The 24,066-nt window shown below is 47.2% G+C and overlaps 1 protein-coding gene across 1 annotated transcript; it reads right to left on the reverse strand.

Annotated features, from left to right (window-relative positions):
- Positions 1–6,126: 6,126 nt before the first annotated feature.
- Positions 6,127–23,885, reverse strand: PPP1R17 (protein phosphatase 1 regulatory subunit 17). Its single transcript, XM_036326983.1, has 5 exons — positions 23,335–23,885; positions 18,078–18,184; positions 14,414–14,566; positions 12,631–12,780; positions 6,127–7,491 (listed from the first exon to the last, which is right to left on the reverse strand). The coding sequence occupies exons 1-5, from the start codon at positions 23,487–23,489 to the stop codon at positions 7,412–7,414; spliced, it is 645 nt and encodes a 214-aa protein (XP_036182876.1). The 5' UTR covers positions 23,490–23,885; the 3' UTR covers positions 6,127–7,411.
- Between the last annotated feature and the right edge of the window lie 181 nt (positions 23,886–24,066).

Here is a 24,066-nt window from a genome sequence, read left to right on the forward strand (position 1 = left end):
GAAAATGCCAGGAGATTGATTAGGGGGGATGAACTAGAAAATTACAAGAAGGCAGGTCACAGATGAGTATGCCATGTACAGGACATAGACAGGTCTGGTCCCATCCATGGGGCGGCTTTGAATGAGGTTACAGAGAGGTATTCAGGCAGGGTATGTGGCGAAGCAGCTGCAGTTAGTAAAAGCTACAGAACTGTGGGGAAGGAAGGAAGACCGCCCCTCCCCCCTCACCAAACACACACACACACACACACACACACACACACACACACAGATTTGTAGCTTCAAACTGGCCGAGATCAGCTCAATCCAACATGGTGAGTAATTCCACCTCCCGGTAACCCCTAACCTCTTTAGGTGCTCATTATAATACGTCTGCAAGTTACATGGCACACCTTGAGCCACCAGGGAAACTGAAAGCCCATGTAAGGACTCAGAATGGTCGACGGAGCTCCTCCAAGTCCTCTCCACCCATTTCTAGGGACGATTCAGAACATGCCTCCTCCTCACTGAATGCCCTAACCCCAATTTAACATATTGCGTACCGCTCATGAGTTTTCTCGCTATGGGCCTTAGATGTCAACTCACTGTCTTGTCCACTGTGGACAGTGTTTTGGCCAGGTTCAAGCCTCGGACTAATGAAAGGACAGGGTCCTCTCACTGCCACGTGCAAGTCCCAGCTGGAGGGCAGGGCCCTCCCAGCACAATCATAGCCAATGGCTGTGGTTGTAAGCTTGAACCTATGGTCCGAACACGTAGCCCACATGCCTTGTGGTAGAGTTTAGGTGCATATAGTTGAGTAGGGTTGAGACTGGATAACGGATGACAATAATGAAGGCTCTCCGGAACCAGAGACAAATCTGTCCAGCCCTTCCCCTGGGGGTGCAAGGAGAGCACCTCGTAAAGATCCACCCAAAAGGTTGTCAAGTGATATGAAGCAGCATGAACCTACATGTATTCCAGCGAGTGGAAAGAAAAAATTTCCTACGAGAGCCTGCAGAGTTTGTGCTGCCCATGGAAAAAGGAGCGAATCTAGATACTTACGTAAATTTTGTTTGGTCCCTCTTCATAGAGGAAAATGTTTTACGCAGTACCATATGTTAAAAAAGTATTAGGAACTTTAATTGTTTAATTTTTTTGTAAATAAAAATGATATAATTATTGAAAACAACACCTAAAGTGCATTATGATCTGTAGTTATGATGATTTAAATAATGCGCAGTTTGCCCAAAAAGGTGCGGTCCCTGGCGTATGTCTTAGAGATTTCTATGCGGTACGCAATGTGTTAACAAACCTCAAGAAAGGAAGCAAGGCCCACGAAAAAGGGGGTCTGCTCTGCCTGTGGAGTAGCCCGCTCTCTCACTGCCTCACTAAGAAACTCACTCTCACTTGAACCTCTCGGCTGGCTCCTCTTTGAATTCTTTTCTTGGGAAGCCAAGAACCCACAGTGGTTCTCGGACCCTTGGGTCCCGCCCTTCTCTCTCCCCTCCCCCCTTCCTAGAATGCCTGCATCAGAATGACTCAGCAGTTTATATAAGCACAATGCTGGGGGGCTGGGGGGGGGGGGAGGGGGAGGGCGCGGCAGCAATGGGGAATGGCCCTTTTCAATGAGCCCGGAGGGGAGGTGCCAGCCTTCTGCCAAGCTAGCCTCTTGCCATGGAGCTGATCTTGCCCATGATCTTTCTGGGGGGACGGGACGGGGGGGGGGGGGGGGGGGGGGAAGGAATGCAGGGAGCTGGGGAGGGAGGACATCACTCTTCCTAGGGGACTATTTGCATTATTTATTTCCCCGGAGTGCCACACCTCCTCCAAGTCTGAGTCTGCAGAAGCAGGGTGTGGCTCAGAAGGGGCCTGCCCTGTGGAGGAGTGGATGCTGGCGGAAAGGGTACCTCATCCCAGAGGTGGGTTGCCTTGCGGGGGCACACACACATGCAGCCGTTCCTGCACCCACTCAGAGACTCCCATCGTGGTGCGGGCGGGGCAGGAGCCCAGGCCTGGGTGTGCAGGAGGGACGTTAGCATTTCATTTTCCTAAGACTCGTACCTGGGAAAGTCCCCCATCCCGGATCTCTGCTCTCACTTGGTGATTTCATCTTAGGAAGTAGATGCAAGGAGAATTAACAAGCATGTGGACAGCATAGTTGGCCGCTTATAAGATGGCGCATCAAGGCCTTGGAGGAACACTCAACAGAATCATGCGGGGAGCTGAACGAGGGGCTGTATTCCTCCCTGTGGGAAAGGGACACACATTCCTCTGGGTGGGGCATCTCGGGGAGAGGGTGTGAGAGGACTTTGGTAGATGATTTGGGGAGGATGTTTAGAAGTAGAGCTTTGCTCCGATTGGATGGTGTCAGGAAGTGACTGGGGCATCTAAATAAACCTGCTTGGCAGGGGAGGGGAGGAGAGGAGAGGAGGTCGAAGCTGAGGCTGTGATTGGTGGGGAAGCCAGTCACTCCTGCTCCTGACCAGCTCTGTGACCTTGGCATTGGCCGGGAAGAACCTGTTGGGGTGAGATTCATAGGCACCTGCTCCCAGACACATACAAACAGGCCACTGAGGGCCAGGGATGCAGGCTGTGTCCTGAAACCTCTCGGGACAGGTCAAATGACTCTCCTCTCCCTGTGAAATGAGTGTCTGTGGCTGATGGGACTTTCACTGGAGAGGCAGGTCCAGGAAATCAGGCCCTGACTCCTTTAACTTCTCGAGTCTGAAATAACACGCACAAGCACCAGTGAGGAGAAATATTTGACTGTTGGCAACTGTGCGCTGCGCCTGCACCGAATACCCACACGGAGAAGAGCCACAGGCGTCCTCTCTGTTCCGGGCCATTAGAGCGAAGCTCTGGGCGGGGATTTATAACGACACAGTTACAAATTGTGAGCGTGCCTTTGCCCAAGAACTGCACCCCGTTGAGTTGCTAGCTGGTTTTCTTTATCGCTGGCTTTTTGCTTCGCTCCCGAGGAGGGCGGCTGCAGATTTGGCTGCTGCACAGAGCGAGGCGTCACCAGGGACGCTGTTGCTATTCGGAAAAGCACGGGGTGTCGGAGAGGCAGAGCTTGCAAACCTATATTAAAACCCATCCATTACCCACGCAGTGAACACCCTCCGCGCTCGGCACCAGGCCGCTGTGGGTGAACCGAGGGCTCCCCGGTGGAGGCGGCTACGGGAAGACTGGGTGCCCCGAGTGCCCACTTCCAGGCTTCCTGGCCCCGCTAAGCCAGGGCTTCCTTCAAGGCCACAAGGAGGGACGGGCAGGAGGAGGACACAGGAGCCTCCCAGGTGCTCCCACTTAGCCCTCGCTCCCCATGTCCCGTGCATCGGACGTCCCGGCATGATTCCCTTTAACAGAGGGCCCCAGACCCTGGGCTGTGAGAGCAAGAAGCCTTCCTGCAGGCGGAGAGGCTGCGGGAGGAGGAGGATCCCGTGTGGCTGAGGTGTCGACCTTCACATGTGGATGGTCCCTGTCAGTGAAGGGTGGTGGGAACGCTTGGGTGTCAGATGCCACTTGCCCCTCACATTGCGTGACCACTAGGGCGAGCATATACGGCGATGATGCAACATTTTGAAGAGCAGGAGTCTTAGACGTCAGAGCACATCCCCCCTGGCGACCCTCATGCCAGACTCCCCAGCACCAGCATCTGTGAGGTCCTCACCTTGGCTGCCCTCTCTCTGATTCCTACCCATGCCTGTGGGGAGGAGGACCTGGTAACAGGGACCTGTTCTTGGGGAGGTGGCTACTCATTGGGAAGCCCTGGGGTCCAAGAAGCCGGCCAGCTTGCTGTGGCTGGGGTTCAAGGTCAGCTCGGTAGTGACTATCTGGTCACCTGCAGGAGTTAGTAACCATGGGTTCCTCAGCGAGGCTGATGGCATGGCAACCTTGTGCTATCAAGCTTGGCTTCTTACAAAGTTCACTCACTCCCTCCCTCCCTCCTCACTGGTATTTCTTGAGCATTCACATCATGCTAAACTCTACGCCAGGTATAGGGAATGAGTGGCTGCAAAACCAGACACAATCCTGTGTCCCTGGGCCTAACACAACTGCGAGGAGATAGATGTGAGTCAGTGTCACACGTGGACGACCATGGAAAGAGGTGAGGATGATGGAGAGGAGAACGTGGTGGTTGGAGGACATGCAAATGATGGAGACACCGACCTGGTCAAAAGGATGAGAAAGTGTCTCCCTGAGGAAGTGGCATTTTGCTGAGTGGGACTTCACTGGGCATCGGGGGCAGGGGTGGGGGTCTCGGGGGACAATAGGGGAGCATCCTGGCGGTGGCAGGAAGCTGTGGGAGGAGGGAGCGCTGCACATATCAGGGACTGTCAGGAACCCAGTGTCTCTGGAGCACTTATTTGTGCAGAGTTTTCTGCCCTAGTTTTTGGGTCATCACTTATGGTCATTATAGTGTTCTGACCCCTGTAGAGATGATGCTTTAAAGCCAGTTCAAAGACAGCCCCATGTCCAGGAGTGGAAGGGGGTATTCCCAGTGCAACCACTGGGTGCATTCACACACGGCCTCGGGGAGCTGTTTGAGTAACACTTTCACACTTACAAATCACAAGTGGTGAGGGAGCCCCGTTTCCCCAAGATGGCAGAGGTTCTGCACAAGCCATCATGGAGCTAGCCCCTTATTCTCAGCCAGCTGGCTGTGGTTATTTTCCTAACTGCATGCCACCTCAGTCTTTGTTTTGAGAAAATAACTTGGACCAACCAGGCGGGGGGTGGGAGGGTTCACTCACTGAATTTAAAAGGAAGCACTGCTTGAGTCCCTTATGGTCCTAGCCTGATCCTTCAACACCAGCTTCGGCTTTCCCAAGTGGTAACGAAGCATCCGAAGTTGGCTGTGATCTCAGGCAGCAGAATTTAAAGAAAATCTGGATATAAATGAAGGCACCAATCCTGTGTGGGGCTTTTCAAAGAGATTAGTGACTCCTCGTCTCAGAGAGCTTGGGGTTGGGTGGATGCCTTCGGAATGAACAAATGGCCTGCTGGTGGCCAGTTCTGTTGGGGGTGCCTTTCCTGTGGCCTTCTTTCTGAATGGGCCACCGTGCAATGCATTCATTTCCCTAATATGACGATTTAGTTGGAGAAAAGTCACTCACAGTGAACTGAGTACTATTGGAATCTGAATGTGGTCTTCATTGTTCAACCTCTACTTTACGTGCCTGGAAAAGGGCCATGTGGGTCAGGGAAAGTGAGGGAGACCTGGCTTCCATCCAAACCACCCCAAGTTGTCCAGGGTTGGTCAGATGTCCTGCTGACCTTGTCCCTCACCACTCTCTGCCCCTTTGAGGCTGGCACTGTTAGGAAGACCATCTTCCCAGGAAGAGGAGGCTGGCCTTTCAGCTTGGGACCCCTCACTTGAAGTACGTGTTCAGATGCTGTCAGTCAAGTCCACAGAATTGCCACCCACTTAATACCCAGGCAACGGGGACTTGGCTATGGAAAAGGCACAGTCCATCCTCTGAAGGTATCTTAAATTGTCCTGTGTTATAGATGGCTAGGGCTTTTAGCTTACAGACATGATCTCATTTAATTCTCAAACTATGAAGAAGAGGGATGATTAACCTCATTTTCAAGACAGACACACAGAGAGTTCCAGGGACTTGCTCAGTGTGGCACCATTGGGTCTAGAACCCAAGGCCTTTGTCTCTACAACAGCCAGTCTACTTCCTACCCTACCCCAGGGCGTTAGAAATGGGGAGGACTCTTCGGAGTACACCCCGTGGGCAGGGCTGCGGGAGTAGCTCGTGCTTATGCACAAGTCTGAAAGGACCAGACGGCATCTTTGTTTTCTTAGTGAGAATCCCTTGGTAAAACTGCTGCTGGTGGTGGGGACTCACCAGGGCTCCCGACTCCAGTGTGAAGGCTGGAGGCTGGAGCCAGTGGGTGAATATGCCGGGTGGGCCAGGCGACGCGATGGAGAACCTAAGTTCCTTCTAAAAGGGCACCGTGCTCAGCGCCAGCTGATGGTTGCCAGGCTTCACATCGGGCCCAGAGTTGCCAGGTCCGAAGTGTTTTTCCAAGAGAATCTAGAAATCTAGAATTTTATGTCAATTCTCCTTATTCGATTAAATGTCAACGACTCATTCAAACATTTTAAAACCTCTGTGGGTCAAAACCAAACCAAACAATTCCGTAAGTCTCTTTCGCAACCTCCTCTTTGCGATGGGAAGTACAGTGTTTGTAGCAGAAAGGCGCCAGGATGTCAGATGGGTGAGAAGCATCTTTATTACCGGCAGGGGCTGCATCTTCTCCACGTTTGTGAGAAGGACAGAAAGACAGAAGGATGACCAAACTGTTGGTTGGAGCCAGGGAGATACAGAACTTCCAGACGATCTCTTTGAGGCTGGATCTGTTCAAATGCCCACCTTCCTACCGTTGAACAATAGGCTTGACCTTTTCCCATGCCCCTCACCTGGTGGATGAGGGCCTCGTTTGTGCAAAGCCTTCCCACAGACCCACATGCTGCAGGCCGGGGGGTTATAGTGAGTCTCCTGCCATTAGCTAAGGCCACACCTTTCCCTCCTCTCCAGAGAAGCATGCTGAGGTCTAAATAAGCGAAAAGGCTAGACATATACGCATGGCCTTCCACTGGCCTTCCAATTAATTTTTGCAAAGTAAAGTCATCACAAGCATTGGTATTTTATCTTCTGTTAGTAAGGACTCACTTGTGACACAATTCACAAATTTTAGGCCATCATGGTTAAAGGATGTTCTAAAAAAGACAAAAATAAAATAAAGACAAATAGGATATATTGCTAAGCTTCCCAGATAGACCAGAACTCTCTTCCTCTGGTATTCTCAGCCATGCTGTGATCGGCTGGGCGGACTCCCCTAGCTCATACAGTCACCTCTAGGGCATCAGTTACAAGGGTCTCAGGAATGTCACCAGGGACACTTGGATTTTGAAAAAAGATGAGAGCGATAAAAGACCATGTTTCCAAAGCAACCAGAGAGTTTCTAACACACACACTCTCACCTCCCTAACAGGTAACCAGGAGCCCCCACCTGAACTGGCCTTTGGATGGTGTTTGTTACTCAAGTCCTGCCCAGCAGCGTAAGCCAAGACACAAGGATCCCACGTTCTCCGTGTCTTTTCCTGCAGGAATGGACCCAGGAGATGTAGAAGTGAAACACTGGAGCTCTCCCTGTTACCTCCCAATTTAGGACAAAGGCCTGCTCCCTTCCACCGCATCTGAACATGAAAACTCACCAGGTGGGAATAGAAACCAGATCAGGAGGGAAGAGAGGGGCAGAGAGGTGGCCGCAAGCTGACATGGTGTGTCCTCTGGGGAAAGGTGTCAGATTGCAAAGGCAGACTGTGACAAAATGAGAGCAGCAACAAGTCTATTTTTTCTAGGTCGCGTAGGGAACCATCCTAACCTATTTGCAAGTGGTCTCAGGGGGAATAGCTTTAAATAGCCATCTTGTCACCATCCTTTTCCTCATCTTCCAGGATCACTTTGGGTCTCTCCTCCCGGAGCAGTGTCACATCTACAAAACAAAGCACAGGTCTGCAATTAGGTGCCTCTAATCAAAATATCACACAGCCTTCCAGCACGGACCCAGTCCACAAGGGCACGGCGACCCCGAAACTTCTCAGTGCCTGCACAGCTAACGGCGCCACTGCAGAGAGAGGGAGCAGGGTGGCCCTATTCGGTGTCCCCAGAGGAGCTGTGGCTCAATGAGGACACCACGCTGGCTACAAGGGGACGGTCAATCTGGGGGTCGGAGGCAACCGCTACCCTCTTCTCTACATTCTCCGTTTACGCTTGTGGCCCTGTACGGTGGGAAGCACACAGCTTTTGGAGTCCAGATGACTTGGATTCTCATTCTGCCACTCAATCTGTGTTGGGCCAGTCAACACTTTCCCACCTCAATGGTTTCTTATGGAAATGAGGACAGGGGTACTTATGTAAAGGGTTGTTTCCACAATTAATTAAGAAGCAGGGAACAATGCTCAGCACTGCGCCACACCTGTGAGCAGCGAGAAGCCTGCCTTTCCTCTCCTTTCACTGTTGGATGGTTTATTTTCCTTTTTGTAAAGAACTGGGAAGCCTCACGAAGTCAATCTTACACGCATCTTACTAACATCCGGGGGAAATACTGAGCTTAGGCTGTGAACACGCCACTTCTACATATCAGTACTAGTCCATAATAAGTTACCATAGTTCAGAGCACAATGAGAAAATACGGAATGAGTCGTCAGTTTTTCAAACAGCGATATGGCTCCAGTGTGAAAACACTGCTCTTTGTTGCAAGGCGATTCTTTTTCTTCTTTGGGGGATTGAAATATCTTCTTTTATGAAATTTCAGGAATGTTAGATGGTTTCTTTCTCAGCATCCTTACTAGGCAAAATGCAAGGTTGCTATCCCTCCCTCTATTGGGCGCCATAATATTTTGTTTTAAAATTGTACTGATCTGTGAAAGTTTGAAGCCTGAACAAAATTTTCTGCAGTCATCCGCCCAGAAAAGACCATCCGAGGAGGTCTGGGTGGTTGTGCTCATCCTGTGAATTGTAAAGGTAGGGTCATTTTAATGAAAACACCAAGGAAACTGTGACTTAAAGTCAGCCCTCTGTGGTGCCCCAGCCAGATAGTTCTGTTTCCCATCACTGTCTCACATCTCCCTACCCCGCTCCTCATAATCAGAGACCTTTCAGTTCATGAAGCATTTCATAAAGATCTAAACTTCAGGGAGGAAAGCTGTGCACCACAAGAGGCCTTTCGACAACCCTGGAATCCATTCAACAGCAGCAAATTAATGAAGACTGTGTGTTGATCTTAATAGCTACTCATTTGATTCAGTCCCTAGTTTGTTCATACGGGCTCTTTACCAATTAGCTGATATTTATTGGAGGAAAAACCAATTTCAAGGGTGTAGCTGAAACAAAGTCTTTTGCATAAATCACCTATGAAACACGGTGGGAGAAATTTTTCTCCTGTACCAGCTGAGGAGAGGTTTGGGTTTGTATTGGGAGTCAAGGCTATCTTGCTGGAGAACACAGAGGTGGCTATGCTGAGCCTGAAAATTTTTCATCTCACCTTCCTTAATGTCATTTGAAGCCAAATTTGGGGTTAATTCAAAAAGGGCAAGAGCCTTAAAATTCCATGATCCCAGTCAACTTTCTGATTATTTGGGGTGTCCTTGAACCCTAGCCATACGAGCAACTGGAGATTTCAGGGAAGGGAGGCACCTGTTGAAATCAAGGTCAGCCATCAAGGTCAGCCCTTCCCAGAGTGGGCTTGGCTTTCCACAGGAACAGGGGAGACAATAACAAGTGAAAAGTGAACCAGCATCTGTATTAATTGGTTAAGCATTAATTTTAATATCTTATAATGGAAAATATATGGTAGTTCATCAAAATCTTGATTTCATGAATATCACGGCCTAGACTGAATTTTCCATCAGTAGTGTCTGTGCCTATATATAATCACTACCTTCTTATTCCTGATGCTTACTATTGTTGGCTTTGGTGAGTTGAGAATGAAAAAGGTTTGCTAAGCACTGTCTTTCTGGTTTAACCCAGTCCTGATCCTCCTGCTGTCCTGTGGGGAGCAGAGGTGTGTCACTGGAGGAATGTCCCATAGTCAGAAAGCTTTGCCTTTGGTGGTCATTCAACTTTGAGCAGGTTGCTTAAGCTATCCAGGCCTCAGTTTATCATCTGTAAAACCAGCCATAAAAGAATTTGCATTTCCCACACGGAGTGATGCCACCATCAGATAGATTTAGGCCAACATTCTTTTAGGTGCCAACCACACCTTACTGAAGCTCTGTTACATTGTAGGAATCACTGGACAATATGTCTGTCTCCCCCACTGAATGGCATTTTAATATCCAGCACAGGATTTGGAAAACAGTAAGGATTTAGAAAATGTCACTTGCCTGTTAGAGCTTGCTGTGTTTTTTTTAAGTCCAGAGCCATCAGTCCAAGGTCTCTACGGGTCAATCAGCTTTGCAACAAGCTTCCTTAGGCCATGATCCCACCCAGAGCACCAACTAAAGCTCCTCACTTGCATTACAAGTGTGCACCTCTCTGACTTATGGGAGCCAGGGTTCAGACACTGCCTCTCCTGGTGAACCACACCAGAGAGAATGCTCTATTCCCGGAAGAACAGAGAGGGGTAACTTTGAAAGGACATATCAGTCTTCTTTCTACTAGTATTGAGTTATGATATCCAAAAGCTCATGACCCAATTTTCCAGAAGGCGTCTTTTCAATGATTGTAGCCTCATTACTCTCTACTTTCCCTGGTCTCTTTTCCCAAAGATTTCAACTAAAGACTTCATTTTCCTTAAGTAGACCTCAGTTACTGAAGTTTGACCAATCACAACCCAATGCTCCCTGCCATACAGTCACCAAGATGGGGAAGGGGGGTGGGGAGTGGTGGTGACTGTGGGCCAAGTTGGGAGCAAACCTTGGGCTGGCAATGAAGCCCAAGATGACTCCTCACTGAGGAGTTGTCTGGTAATTGGAACCCATTAAATCAGCTCATTAACTTAGAGGAATGAAGGTAGTTAGCAGGATATTTAGAACAGAGCAAATCCTTGTCCAGTCTACACGTGCCAAGGACTAATGAGAGGAGGTATCTCTGGAGTGCGTTTTCTCTGAGTTCCTCTCAACACCCTATCAGCACCAATGTGAGTCTCTCTGAACATCTGCTGAGGGCTCTATCCTTATCAGCTTAACTGGCATTTTGATGATTGCCAAATCTTTAGATACTAAAAGGCTCTTCCAAAATAAAGCACTTCAGTAATACGCAAATAAAAGCTAGAATCATAGAACACTATGATTGCAAATACAACACAGATATTTGTTGATTCAAGCAATTTCATAATGTGTACAGAGTCTATGGATATACATCCCCCCGTCCAGCTCTGTGAACTTTGCACTATTGGATAAACATTTTTAACTCAATCAGACGCTGCTTTCTTATGATGTAGGTATTAGGATGTGGGCCGCTTCCATGGCCAGATAAACAGAGCTCAACATTTTAGGAATTCCCTTGAATTAGCAGGTTGATATGGAGAGGTAAGTAAAATATGGTGGCTAGGAAAATTCTCACCTCTAGAAATGGTTTGGCTAATCTCAAAAATATAAGGTTGAACAGAGAATGAAGGGGAATTAACAGGTAATGAGGTCTTTCAATAAATCAAGAAATGTGCTAAATATATTATATCTACTTTATTTAACTGTGTTAACAATCTAGGGGATAGGTTTTATGGCCCTTTCATAGATGGATGAAGGCTCTCATGGTTTGTGTTGCCCAGGGTCCCAAAATCAGAATGGAGCTGAACAGGACATCAAGCCTAGACCTTCTGACTCCAAAGCCCATGTCCAATGCTTTATACTAAGGTGACTCCTCTACCAAGTCTTCCTCTAGAAGAACCTCAATAAAAATACAATCTCCTAATGGAGAATTTGGAACTTCAGAATTGTGATTTCCAAAGAGAATATATTTTTAAAAAACCACCCAAGTACTTATTGAGTATGGCTATAGACACAAGACTGGACTAACTAGACATCCAGGTCAATGCCAGCAACCTAGGGCAATTCCAGGCCAGTTCTCATGAATTCATCAAACAACTCACTGATGTAAATAAACTTAAATAACAGCTACAAAATAAGAACCATAGTAAAAGAGATGACAAAGTCTTGGTATTTGCATGTCCATGTCTAACACAGAGCTAGTTCAGATAGTTGTACTAACATAGTACAATGACACACTGCCCACAGGTGAGACAGACCTGGGTTATAACTTCCAGGGTTTGATTTTTAGCATAATTTGATCCATTCAGTTATCATCTAATCATCCCATTATCAAGCCAATCAGTCAACCATCCATCAACTTCATCCACAGAAGACTTCAAAGTGGCTAAGTTACTTATATTCTCTCTCAGTCTATCTGTAAAGGGAGATAATAATGACTTTATTACATTATTCAATTGGTTTATAAAATTCCATCCTCTACTCACCAACCCAGCTATCCATATAACACACACACACACACACACACACACACACACACACACACACACAGTCTAATCATGAATGTACATGTCTTATCCCCCAACTTGCACATACAGTTCCCAGGGGTAGGGGCAAGAGTGTATACACTGGACTGGCTGCTTTCTAGCCTGGGATTGTAAACAATGTTAGCAAGATTTCTTGGCTTGATTTGACACATATTAAGATAGCTACCACTATATCTGCATCTCTCTCTCTCTCTCTCTCTCGCTCTCATTTTGAGGATTTGGCCAATGTATCCAGGTGTCTTAGGAGAATCAGCCATCAGCTGTAGGGTGCATGATCATCGGAAGACTGGGGAGGAAGATATTTCAACTCTTCTCAAGGACCCGCTGACATTTCTATTTCATTGGCTCAATGCATTTGGCCAGTTCTGCTAAAGTATGAATAATTCTCTGACCCTCCCCATCTCCATGTCAGCCTTGGAGGAGCTGCCAGTGAGGGTAAACCTGAAAGGCATCAGGAAATGCTGCTCCTCCCCAGGGCACTCTGAGCGACACAGATTGCCGGGCAGGACAAAGGCCATGCCCGTGGCACCTCCAGATGGTGAGGCCCTTGGCCTATTCCCACCGGCCCTGCGAACGGGCTGCACCAGCTCTTTTTACCTGCAAAGGGGGACATGTGCAGGGCAGGTGTGTCTTTTCTCCTTGGCTTCTTCTGTTCCAGGTCAGTGTTCTGAAGAGCTGGACTCGTTTTGTCCTTTGGGTGGCTCTCTTGGACCTCATATCTTGTAATTAAATGTTCTGAAAGCACACCTGCATAGTGAGGGAAACAGAAGGAGAGACAGGGTCAAACACATGCATCCTCAGAGCCCAGGTCTGTGCCTCCATCTTTGCACATATACTTGGAGATGGCTGTGCCTATATCTTTCAAACTTATTGTAATAAAAGCACTTTCTTTCTGAGAATTAGTATCTATTGAGGTGACACCAGAGAACACTTTCTATGAGGAGGGTTTTCTATGCCTGATTTGAATGTAATATTACTGCCACCACCACACACCTGAAGAAAGTGAAGTAAGGGAACATGCCCCCAGTAATGCAACCCATAGGTGTTCGAGCCAGGCGCAGAGCCCAAGTTCACCTGTCTCCTCCATCAGAGAGTTGGGTTATTCGCTGTTCTGCAAGTCACGTGCTCCGTGCTTCAATGACTGACTTAGTTCTCTACCTCCACCCACCTGCCTTCTCACCTCTCTTCATGGGAAAGTTTTCTCCATCATTTAGAAACTCTCTGAAAACAGCCTCCTCCATAACCTTCCTATATTCACTGCCTAGGCTGAGCTCCCGGGTCCTCATGGAAGGACCTCCAGTGTGACATTCCTTCTTACTTCAGAGTTCAGCTATTTCTGTACTTCTGTTGTTTCCTTCCTTCTTTCCTTCCTTCCTTCCTTCCTTCCTTCCTTCCTTCCTTCCTTCCTTCCTTCCTTCCTTCCCCCTCCCTTTTTTCCTCCCACCCCTCCTTCCCTCCCTCCCTTCCTTGCTCTCCTCTTTCCCTCCTTTCTTTCCTCCCTCCCTCCTTCCTTCCTTCTTTTAAGATTAAGTTTGCGGGGGGGGGGGGGGTAACATTGGTCCTTCCTAGACCACTCTGTTTCTATTAGCTTTGTATCCCTGTGAATGGGCTGTGACTAGAGAGGACCTTAAATAAGTGGCCTGAGGGAGGGAGATAGGAGAATAAGACAAAACAGGACACTTGGGAACAAGAAAGTATCACATGTCACAGGCGAGGTTGTCATAGGGACACCTCAGCTGTTCCCAAGCCATTCACTTAGCTATGGGGCACATAGCTGGGCTGCATTGCTCAGCCTCCCTGCGCTCAGGTGAGGCCTGTGACGAGAGGAAGTGACGGGAGCCTCTGCAGGTCCTCCTCTCTGCCTCCCCAGCCTGCAGGAGCCTGATGGAGGCCCATACATATGAAGGAGGCTGACAGGGGCTTGTATACAGGAGCCTGATGGAGGCCCATATGAAGGAGGCTGACAGGGGCTTGTGTACAGGAGCCTGATGGAGGCCCATATGAAGGAGGCTGACAGAGGCCTGTGTACAAAAGGCTGATGGAGGCCTGGGTGCAGGTGACCCCAGAAGTCATGTGCTGAGGATGTGTCAACCTCTCCCCGCCACAGTCCTTGAAGGACTGTTTGGAGCAGAGCTTGCCTCCCCGACCCCCAACTGCTACTGTTAGTGAGAGAAAAATGAACTTGTATTGGGTCACCCACTAATATTTTGGAATTTATCTGTTACAGCAGCTGTGTGTATTGTAACGAAGATAAATGCATGAATTGTTCCAATGATGACAAAATTCCCAAATTTTTAAGAAAAACAAATTGCAAGACCGATGTGATCTAGCGACAAGGGGGTCTCCTTTGCGGGGGAGCGAGCCGACTCCTGGCCCTTACCGGGTCTGAAAGGCGGGATGTGCGGCACGGGGGTGTCTTTCCTCCGCGGTTTCCTTTGGTCTGCCTCGATGTTCAGGGCGGGCTGTCCGTTTCTCCCCTTTCTCGGCTCCTTTGTGAGCTCACAGTCCTTGATGAACTGGTCGGAATGGTCATCTGATTGTGACCGGATGCAAAGGGGCAAAAAAACAACAACAACAAAAAACATGACATGCGTAAGGGTCTGGTCACAGATTGGTTGGCTTCCAGTTCTACTTGATGAAAGGGGCAGAAGTCATCGGCCTGCAAATAAAGTATTTTTCTGTGGCCTTTTCTACAGAGAACCTTAGGAGCCTTGCATGAATGCACATAACCAAATGGAACTAGAATTCTGTAGCACTCCAAGTGAACTGAAATGGGATGGACAGTCAAGGCAAAGAGAAACTTTCAGATATCGTTAGGCAAGCCACAGACTGGGTTTCAGTTACATTTCTGATGGGCGAACAGGTTCTCTGGGCTAAATGCTCCTTCCCAAGATCCTTTGCTCAAGGCTGGCTTTCTCTGGAGACCCCACGAGCCCCTACGAACCTCATGCTGCCGTGGGTATTGTAGGAGGGTGTTCAGGACCTCTCCCACCGTCACTTCCACGGCAGCCAGGTCACACTGGTAATTCACACGGGGGCTTCACGGGGGTCTTTTCACTGCCCTAGCTTTCCAAGGCCACTATATGCCCTAGAGCCTTCTTAGAGATTAAGGATTATATGTTCTTTTGTAATTTTATTCTTAAATGCCTCTCTTCCAATAAATGCACTGAATGCTGAATAGATGGAGAAGGACTGACCTGAGTTCAAATCCTGACTCTGACACTTGCTGGTTCTGAGAACTTGGGCCTTAATTTCTAGAAACTTTGATATTCTCTCGGCTTTTAAAGTGGATAATGTTGGCCTGGCCACTGTAGCTCAGTGGGTTATGTGTCTTCCTGTGCGCTGAAAGGTCGCTGCTTGGGTTCTCAGTAAGGGCACGTGCCCAGGTTGTGGGTTTGGTTTCTGGTGAGTATGGGAAGCAACCGATCGATGTTTCTCTCTCACATTATGTTTCTCTCTCTCTCTCCCTCTCCTCCCTCCTCTCTCTAAAATCAATACAAACAAAGTGGGGAAAATATTAAGTCAGAGAGAGAGAGAGAGAGAGAGAGAGAGAGAGAGAGAGAGAGAGAGAGTTGGTAATGTTGGTAAAACACTTGATACATTTGATATATTTTAGATGATCAAAAAATTTTCACTCTGGCCGTTGCTCACCCATAACACCTTCTGATAAGCCCGGAGAAAAGCCCCCCAATATTCCTAAGTCCTTCCATACTGACCCCAGTTCTGGGTGTCTGTTCTCATTTTCTGAATTTTTACGCATAGCTTTTTTTGCTCGTGTGACCCCTTTAAAAGATGATCTAGGTATTATTACTGCATATGCCTTCTTTGCCCTCTTTGATGACAAGTGTCTTGTATTTTATCCTTAGCAACAATGAATAAATATTTGTTGAATGTATGCTTGAATGAATAAACTCAAACATATTATGTATAAAGACCTATTCTGTTAGGATTCAAAGAAGCTACAAGGCAATAAAGCTATTTGTCTTCTCTGGAAACTCACTATTGCCTGGATAAGGTCTGGCTAGATCTACAACCATGAATAAATTTGGGAAAATTCAGAGATTAATTGAATCTTTTCAGCTTCCTCCCTCCCTCTCTCTCTCTTCTCTTTTCATGTTCTCTCTCTCTGTCTCTCTTATTCTTTCTGTTTTATGAAAACATTTAGGTCAATTTCTTTCAAACATTAAAGATTTAATGTATTAAACCTTTCCACTTCAGTTTTGTGGATCTAGACATAACTTGTGTCATTATTCATTTATTTATTCAACAAATATTGATTAAGCTTCTATTGTATGCCAGGCCTTGAGCTAGACTCTAGGACTAAAACAACAAGTAAGAAATGGTCCTTTGCTCTGACCGGTTTGGCTCAGTGGATAGAGCGTCAGCCTGTGGACTGAAGGGTCCTGGGTTTGATTCCGGTCAAGGGCATGTACCTTGGTTGTGGGTATACCCCCAGTGGGAGGTGTGCAGGAGGCAGCTGGTCGATGTTTCTCTCTCATCGATGTTTCTAACTCTCTATCCCTTTCCCTTCTTCTCTGTAAAAAAAAAAAATCAATAAAATATATTAAAAAAAGAGAAATGGTCCTTGATATCAAGCTGCTTCTGGTCTATTAGGCTTTATATCTGGATGATCCTTTGTTTCAGAAAACTCAATATACCTGAGGAACCTATCACCAGAAATATTTAATAACCGTACATCATCAAAAGATCACAATATATAACCAAAAAATCAAACAGCATCATCTCTTCAGACAATTTAATAGTAATAACCATTTCCTTTCACCTAAAAGATTTAATTCCTATCATTTCAATTTAATAAATATTAATTGAAATACTACTATGTGTATGGCACAGACTATATACTCTTAACTTTACATATACCAACAAAAGGAGGGGAGCTCAAATCATTCTAGTGCATGGGATGGACCAACACCTTTTCTGATTCGTCAATGCCTGTGTTCACCAGTTGTTAAATATTCACATATGAGGAAACCAAGGTTTAGAAGGCTGAATAAAAAGATTGCAGGTTACATTGCTGGTGGGTAAGGGCATCAGGATTAAATCCAGGCTCTTGGGACTATGAATCTTAATGCCTGGTTGAAAATGCAATTTTAAAGATTTGTTACCACATGGCACAGTTAATTCTGCCCCTCCCCCTCACTTTATTCATACCATAGACATTTGTTGAATGAATCAATGAATGAATGAATGTTGTTCAGAATGGGTGCTGCCCAGCTGTGGGGTCCCTGGAGGTACAGACAGGACACAGACTAGTCATGGAGTCACCATTCAACCCCAGGATATGACTCGGTCCATAGTACACACACCAAGACATTTGCTTCAACTTTGACTTTTACTTCAATTACGCATTTCCCCATTTTTGGAGAATTCTGGAACATAAAATATCTTGATGGCAAATGGGGAAAGGGTGGGGGGTGAGGGGAGCCATAACCAGGCGAGGCATAAACGAAGGCTATGAATATGCAAAAGGCCCATCCGTCAAAGTCTGAGTGTCTCATTTTTAGAAATGGGTAGAGGCAGAAATGTTTCTGGTATTTTCATTACAAAGGTTATGCGAAAAGTCAGTTCTGGAAAGGAAACAGATTGACAATAAAGCAGAACGGGGCTATTTAGAATGCTGTCTGGATAGGCAAAGGGAGATATTTGAAATATTTTATTGGCACCCCACATGGGGTGTGCGCGTGCCAGGGAATACTGGAAATGAGCCGCACTGCCACTTTCCATCTATTGCCTCGAAATGCTCTGCCTGGAACCCTGTCAGACCCCAAAAAAGATAACAATGCCTTTTCTCTCCTTTTTTTGTTTTGTTAGAGCTCTAATGGACTTCTCTCTAGTGCTTCAGCTAATATTTACAGGGCAGGCCCCACGAACCTTGGCTATTTGTCTGTCCATCTGGGTTGGCTGTCACCAGGAGGCACAAACTATCAGGTTTTAGGGGGCCTCCCTCTGATTTGCCTGCAAACTAAATGGCAGAGGCCCTTCCTTCTGACTTCTGCAACTGGCATTCCTGAGGGAGCACTTACCCAAGTGGCTGCAGCGAGGGTCGAGCTTGTCCAGTCTGTCTTCCGAGAGATCCAGTGGCTGCATTTGCTCAGTGGACATCATCAAAGGAGGGTTGGTATGTGTGTTTCTTCCCAGCACAACAGAAGTGTAAGACACAAGTCCATTAGTATGTCTTCTGCTCATTCATGCACTTGTTAAATAAGTATATCTATTGAGCACTTATGTTCCCAACTCAATCCCATTTTTCAAGTCTGCCTCTTCTACTTAGCTGCTAGAAGCTCAAACGTGAAGTTTAAGCTACAATAAATCAATGCACGTGGATTTATGGGTAATTGGCATGTATCAAATATTCAATATTTGTCATCTCTCAGATGCACCGTGGGGTTTCAGAATGAACACTTGTCAAGTCTGGATTAGAAATGAGTTAGCTGAGAGTTGCAGGAAGTATAGATTAAACCTTCCCTGTATTTTCTCTGTTGAGTTCTGCAAAGTAAGATTGTGCCTACTTCACAGAAGGGGAAACTAAGGCTCAGATAATCAAATTAATTTATTTACTCACACATCTATTAAATAGCCACGCCTGGACCCAAATCCACTCTTGTAGACTTCCACTAGACACTCCAGTCTCTTAAAAATAAAGTGGATATTTGGAGCCCTAATTGAACAAATCTCCTGGGTTTTGACCATTACATTCTCTAACTAAAAAATGACGAGACTTCCTTCCCAGCCATATAATGGTGGTAGAGAGGTGATGAGAAAAAAATCTAGGTCTTGAAATAGATCTTTATTAGTTTCTCCCTAGGGATTCCCCTCCCCGCCCTACCCCTGTCTTTCCTAGACCACAGATCCATTGAACTTTCCAAAGCTATTAGTTGCAGACATTGTCCAGGAGAAGTGGAAATCCAGAATGGACATGTGTCAGGTCTGAATGAGAAATGCATTAGTTGAGATTTATAGGAAATCCTCATTAGAGTCTACCAGGTTCTGTTTCTTGAATTTCTTTCAGATAACTCATTACTCATGTCCTAACATAGTAAGAACAGTTGGAGGAATATGATTAAAATGATCCACTGGTCCTCTTGATATTCCTAGACCCTTGGTATGCAGAGGAAGCTATGTTAACAGTTCAAGCTCACAGAATTAGTTCAACTCTATTGTCTTATGAGGAATAAGCCAGTTTTCTGTGGGAGGCTGGAGGGCCTCTCCCCCTACAGGCTGAGATCATTGCTTAGCAGATGGAGCCATTAAGGGATTACTCGAGCCTGGCTTTTAGAGTCACTCTGAGCAGACTGATTGTACCAAGTGACCTCAGTAGAGATCAATTTATACCATTGTCTTTAGTGTTTGTATACAGACTTCCTACTCCCTGGGACCATAAGGAAGCATGTTGTTAAGTTGGGTGGCCAGCCCTTACCTGCTTGAGTGCAGAGGAAAGCTATGGGGCCATATTTCAGGATGAATGGGCTCAGTGCTGAGGTCTAGAGGCAAAGTTACAGCCTCAAATATGGCCTGTGCATCTGCTTAACCAATCTTCCTTTTCTTTGGGCAGAAAGATGTTAGCCCTGTCATAGACTTTGTGCTGAACATCACCCCATTGAGAGAACCTGGTCCAAATACTCATTCTCCAGAAGAGATTAAAGATGAGCTTCCATTAGTTACAGAGTTTGATTCAGAGTCATCATTTGAAGTAAGGACTCCAACCTTCTACTCTAGGTGCGATCTGACAATAATACCCCTCCTTCTCTGCAACCCAAAGTAAGCTGCTCTAGATCATAAGGCTGCTCTTACGTGCCCAGTAGATGGTTATTTAGTTTAAACCTGAGCTTTCAAATAGATCTAGATTATATCTCAGCTCTTGAACTAAAAAGCCACATGACTTTGATAGAATATCAAAACCTTAATCATGTAGTGAGGGTAAGTGGAGCCAAAGAGCAATAGCATCATCTATGCCCTTCCTCCCAACAAGCTATTGCTGCTATGAGAGGATCTGCAAAGCCTAGTACCTGTGTAGTATGCCGACTGGCACTCAGGGACATATTTCCCCTTGTGCCCCATCCCCATTCTCACCCGCAGTTTTCTTTTCTGCAAAATAGAGATCAGAGTGTCTATCCTGTAGAGCTACTCTGAAGAGGAACTAGGACAATTTCATACTTTGCATACTGTAGCGCATGAGTAAGTGGCAGCCATTGGTAAGTAACATTTGCCTATACCCCACTAAATAGCCGACTAATGAAGACCAGGTGTGTACTTGAGAAGTTCTATGAACTTATTGAATCTTCCATTTTCATGTAGATGCTGAGCCATGAGGCCACCAGCCTTCATCTGAGCAAAAACAGTTATCATTGTACTGAACTTGAGAGAGAGAGAGGCCTGCCCTTGGGAGATGAACTGTACAAATATCAGAAGTCCCTGTTAAGGTGGGGGTAGCCGGTGGTTAGTTACACACCTGACACCTGCTTCCTTCCAGGATAGCACCTGGTGTCTGGGGGGAAACAGCACTATTTTAAATCAGTAGAACTGAAAGAACGATGGTGGTGAACTGTTAAGCTTCTGTTGGCTAGGAGCCTGATAGAACTGAGATTTTCCCATTATGGAAAATACCCCCAGCTGGGCGGAGACATGTTTGTTCATGGAGTAGAAGACACTTTTATCATGGATCATGTCATTATGGTCTTCTTGGCAAAAACAAACAAACAAACAAACAAACAAAAACACCTTCACAGGAAGGCAAGAACAAATAAGAAGAGGAGAGAGATACTTGGAAGCCAGCATCACCTTATTAGTAACCATCATTTTACCTGCCTGTGGAATGCTAGGATGGGATGACCCCTCTCTCTCCGCTCTCCTTGTGTATCCTCATGAGGAGGGTGCCCTGTGGGACCGAGCCATTGTAGGACAGGAACTAGTCTAATTCTTAAACTGAGAAAAGGAATGTCTCAACTTCCTGTTCTTGGTCTGCGAGCATTCCTCTCTATTGTCTCAACCTCAAGCATCAGTGAGGGGACATTGCTGTCATGCTGCCCGAGAAGGTGTCATCACCTCCCACAGCAGCTCGCTGTAATTTGGGATCTTCCTGAAGCATCAGCTCCTTTCAGACCTGAATACCTGCTCCCCTGGGTCTTCAGGTTCACACCCAAAGGGCGAGGGCCTTAAGGTTGGGGGAGTTTCATAGCTGCTCTCTAGTACAAAGATTTGTGGCCCTTTAACATTGTCTTGTGACTTATTGGTTCAGTATGGTCTCTGAATTTTAACATTCACACAGCGATGACTTGGACCGCCACTGTGCTTATCAATATCAGCCCACCCACACTCATCTGAAAAGCCAGGGCCCATGTGCTGTGGACATCAGGAAATCGGTATGATGTAACACCCCGGAGGGTCTCAGCAAGCACCACAATCACATGCATTACTTCTGCAGCAAAAATATGAATATTTGCACTAAATGATATAGCTGAGGAGCATGAAATAATTCAGATTCTTTCAGGTCAGGTTTTCCTACCAATTGCATTTATGTTGAACTGAACCACAACATAAAGCTTTTGGTTTTCAAAGTGTTTCAGATTTTCCAATGAGAGAAAAAATAATTCTGGGTCTGTATTATTTTGTCTAAGGTGTTTGAGAGAATGGGGGTGGTCTGGTGGGGCATGTACAGGAGACCAAGGGACATCCTTGCCAGGAGGTGGAGGCAGTTTTCCGGATCCTGATGCTAAACTCTTGCAACTTCCGCTTGCTTATTCTTACACTTGATAAAAAAAAAACCCACACAAACAAACACCCTTCTCTCCCCACAGAGAGATACTTGTGAAGCAAATATCACTGAGAGAAGAGACATTAACTGATGTTGCATAGAGAATGGTTAGTAATTACATAGGTCCCTTTCTCTTCTGAGAACAGGAATGAGAGATCCAGGGCCCTGGGTGCCAGGGAGGGACCCCCACCCACAAAGTTGCAGAAGGACAAGGACCAAGAGCAGCCTGCCGAAGCTGAGGACACATGTGGGGGAGCCTGCCTCCACCAGCTCAGAGCGAGTTACTCCTTCAGGAAGACAGAGGTGCTATTTCTGCAGCTAAAAAATATTGGCCAGTCAGTGGGAGGTCAGAAGCTAGTCTGGGCATTTCATCTTTTCTCTTAGCACTGAGCAGATTTCTCAGTTGGGTGTTAGCATACATCATTTAATTCACGGGCAGGGAAGTCCTCACTGATGGCAAGCATTTGGTGTTGGAAAGTGATATGAAGTGGAAACAAATGTTGGGTTACTTGTGCAATTCTCTAGCTGGGTGAACCTGGGAAAGCTCTACGTACTGCTGGAAACTTGGTTTCTACATCTGTAAAATGGGCAAGATAGTGGCCCTTCTCCAGGGTCGAGAGTATTAGCAGCATAATGTGTGTGTGAAGCTCCCAGCCCAGACCCCAGCACGCACACTAGCACTTTAAGAAATGTGAGTTGCCTTCTTTGCTCTGTCAATCTCCCCTTGTGATTACAACAGGTACATCTAAACGGAATGAACAAGCGGAATCATCTCTTCCCGTCTCTGGCCTGGCTGAGGCTAATGATGCGATCAGAGCAATGCAGGTACCACCAACGGCAAGGCCTTAGGAACGTGGAGATACTGATGCGCAGGAAGGAGCGAGCGGACACTCCGCTTAGTCGAAGGACATTCTTAAGAATTTACCAGGTCATCAGGCCTGGATTTACTCGAAGGAATAAAAAGTGACAAGGTAATGTCCACAGCCCAACGTGGGGCTGGGTGAAAGGACCCTCAGGTCATGTAAAATTCATATCCTTTGTCATTTCTCTTTGTAGCCTGAGGATTGAATTCAGGTCGAAGAGTACCACGGATTAAAGTCAAGTTTGCTCATTTGGAAGACCTAAATGTGCAGTATTCCTGGAGGGGTGGCTCCTCCGTGAAGTAGGGCAGGGCGAGGATTTTTGCCAAGCTCACTCTCCCCAGCCTTGAACGGTAAGCCTCCCCATGCTGCTGTCTGAACCTGCAGCCACACCAGTGTTCATCTGGAAACTTCGCGTTTAAATTGCAAGGACCCTGGTTCTCACGGATCTCAGGACTCCACCGCCCTTGAAAATGACGGGAAAGTGGTGACTTTCCGGATCCCCACTTAGTCCCAGCTTAGCCTTGCTCCAGAAAGCACCCCCCACTCCCCAACCCGGCCAGTGAGTTTCTAGCCTTCGTTGCCCCAGCAGCAACAAAGAAACCGTAACTTATGGAAACTTGTTTTTCTCCCCATAAAGTTCTCAGAGTGCAAACCCAGAGCACTTACCTGTCAGGGCAGGCGCAGGGATGCGAAGTGCAGAGAGGGGGAGGGCGCGCTTCCTCCCGAAGCTGGGCCGCCTCTAGCTGTGGCTCCTCCTGCAGTGGCTGCTGCTGCCCGGCTCCAGCTCCTCTTATCAAGGGACCAGCTGCTGCTGTTGCCATGGGGATGCTCCCTTTCTCAGGCGCAGGGCAAGGGGGATGGAGCGGGAAAGAGGACTCATCTCACAGCCACGGTTCCCAACGGAAATAACTGCCCATGACAACAACACAACGCCCACAGTACCTCGTGTGCAAGGCTGGACAAGTCCAGGCCGACCAGCCGGGGCCTTTCATCCCTGGGACAGCCCTACGCCGCGGGTTTTCTTCGCAAATATGGAAATTGAGGCACCGAGAGGTTGAGTGGCTAGTCCTGAAGGCACACCAGCTCATTCTCACCCTCACGTGGGCCTGAGTTTAAACTCAGAGCACTTTCCCTCCCACGCTGCGGCCTGGGAGGGGGTATCTCGGAGAAGAAAGACAGAAGCAACCCTGACATTTACCTAAGGCTTCCCAGGTGCTGGGCATTCTTTACCCTCGTGGGCTCATTGAATCCTCACACAGCCTGTGAGATTAGCAGCTGCCATCGTCCCCATTCCTCTGAGGAGGAAGCTGGGGCACGGAGCTCATCAGCCCTCTGCCCAAGGTCTCCCCACTAGGAAATGGGAGGGCTAGCGTTGGACCTGGGCGAGCGCATGCTGGA

Source organism: Myotis myotis, unplaced genomic scaffold (genome assembly GCF_014108235.1).
Source record: "Myotis myotis isolate mMyoMyo1 unplaced genomic scaffold, mMyoMyo1.p scaffold_m19_p_11, whole genome shotgun sequence".
NCBI classification, from domain to species: domain Eukaryota; kingdom Metazoa; phylum Chordata; class Mammalia; order Chiroptera; family Vespertilionidae; genus Myotis; species Myotis myotis.

What these genes read in the sequence shown, in the direction of transcription:
- PPP1R17 (XM_036326983.1), bottom strand. Translation starts at nt 23,489, where the DNA reads ATGGCAACAGCAGCAGCTGGTCCCTTGATAAGAGGAGCTGGAGCCGGG. An exon ending in CCCTCGCTGCAGCCACTTGG is followed by an intron (nt 14,567 to 18,077) that starts GTAAGTGCTCCC and finishes GGTCACAATCAG; the next exon opens with ATGACCATTCCGACCAGTTC. An exon ending in GCACATGTCCCCCTTTGCAG is followed by an intron (nt 7,492 to 12,630) that starts GTAAAAAGAGCT and finishes TTTGTTTTGTAG; the next exon opens with ATGTGACACTGCTCCGGGAG.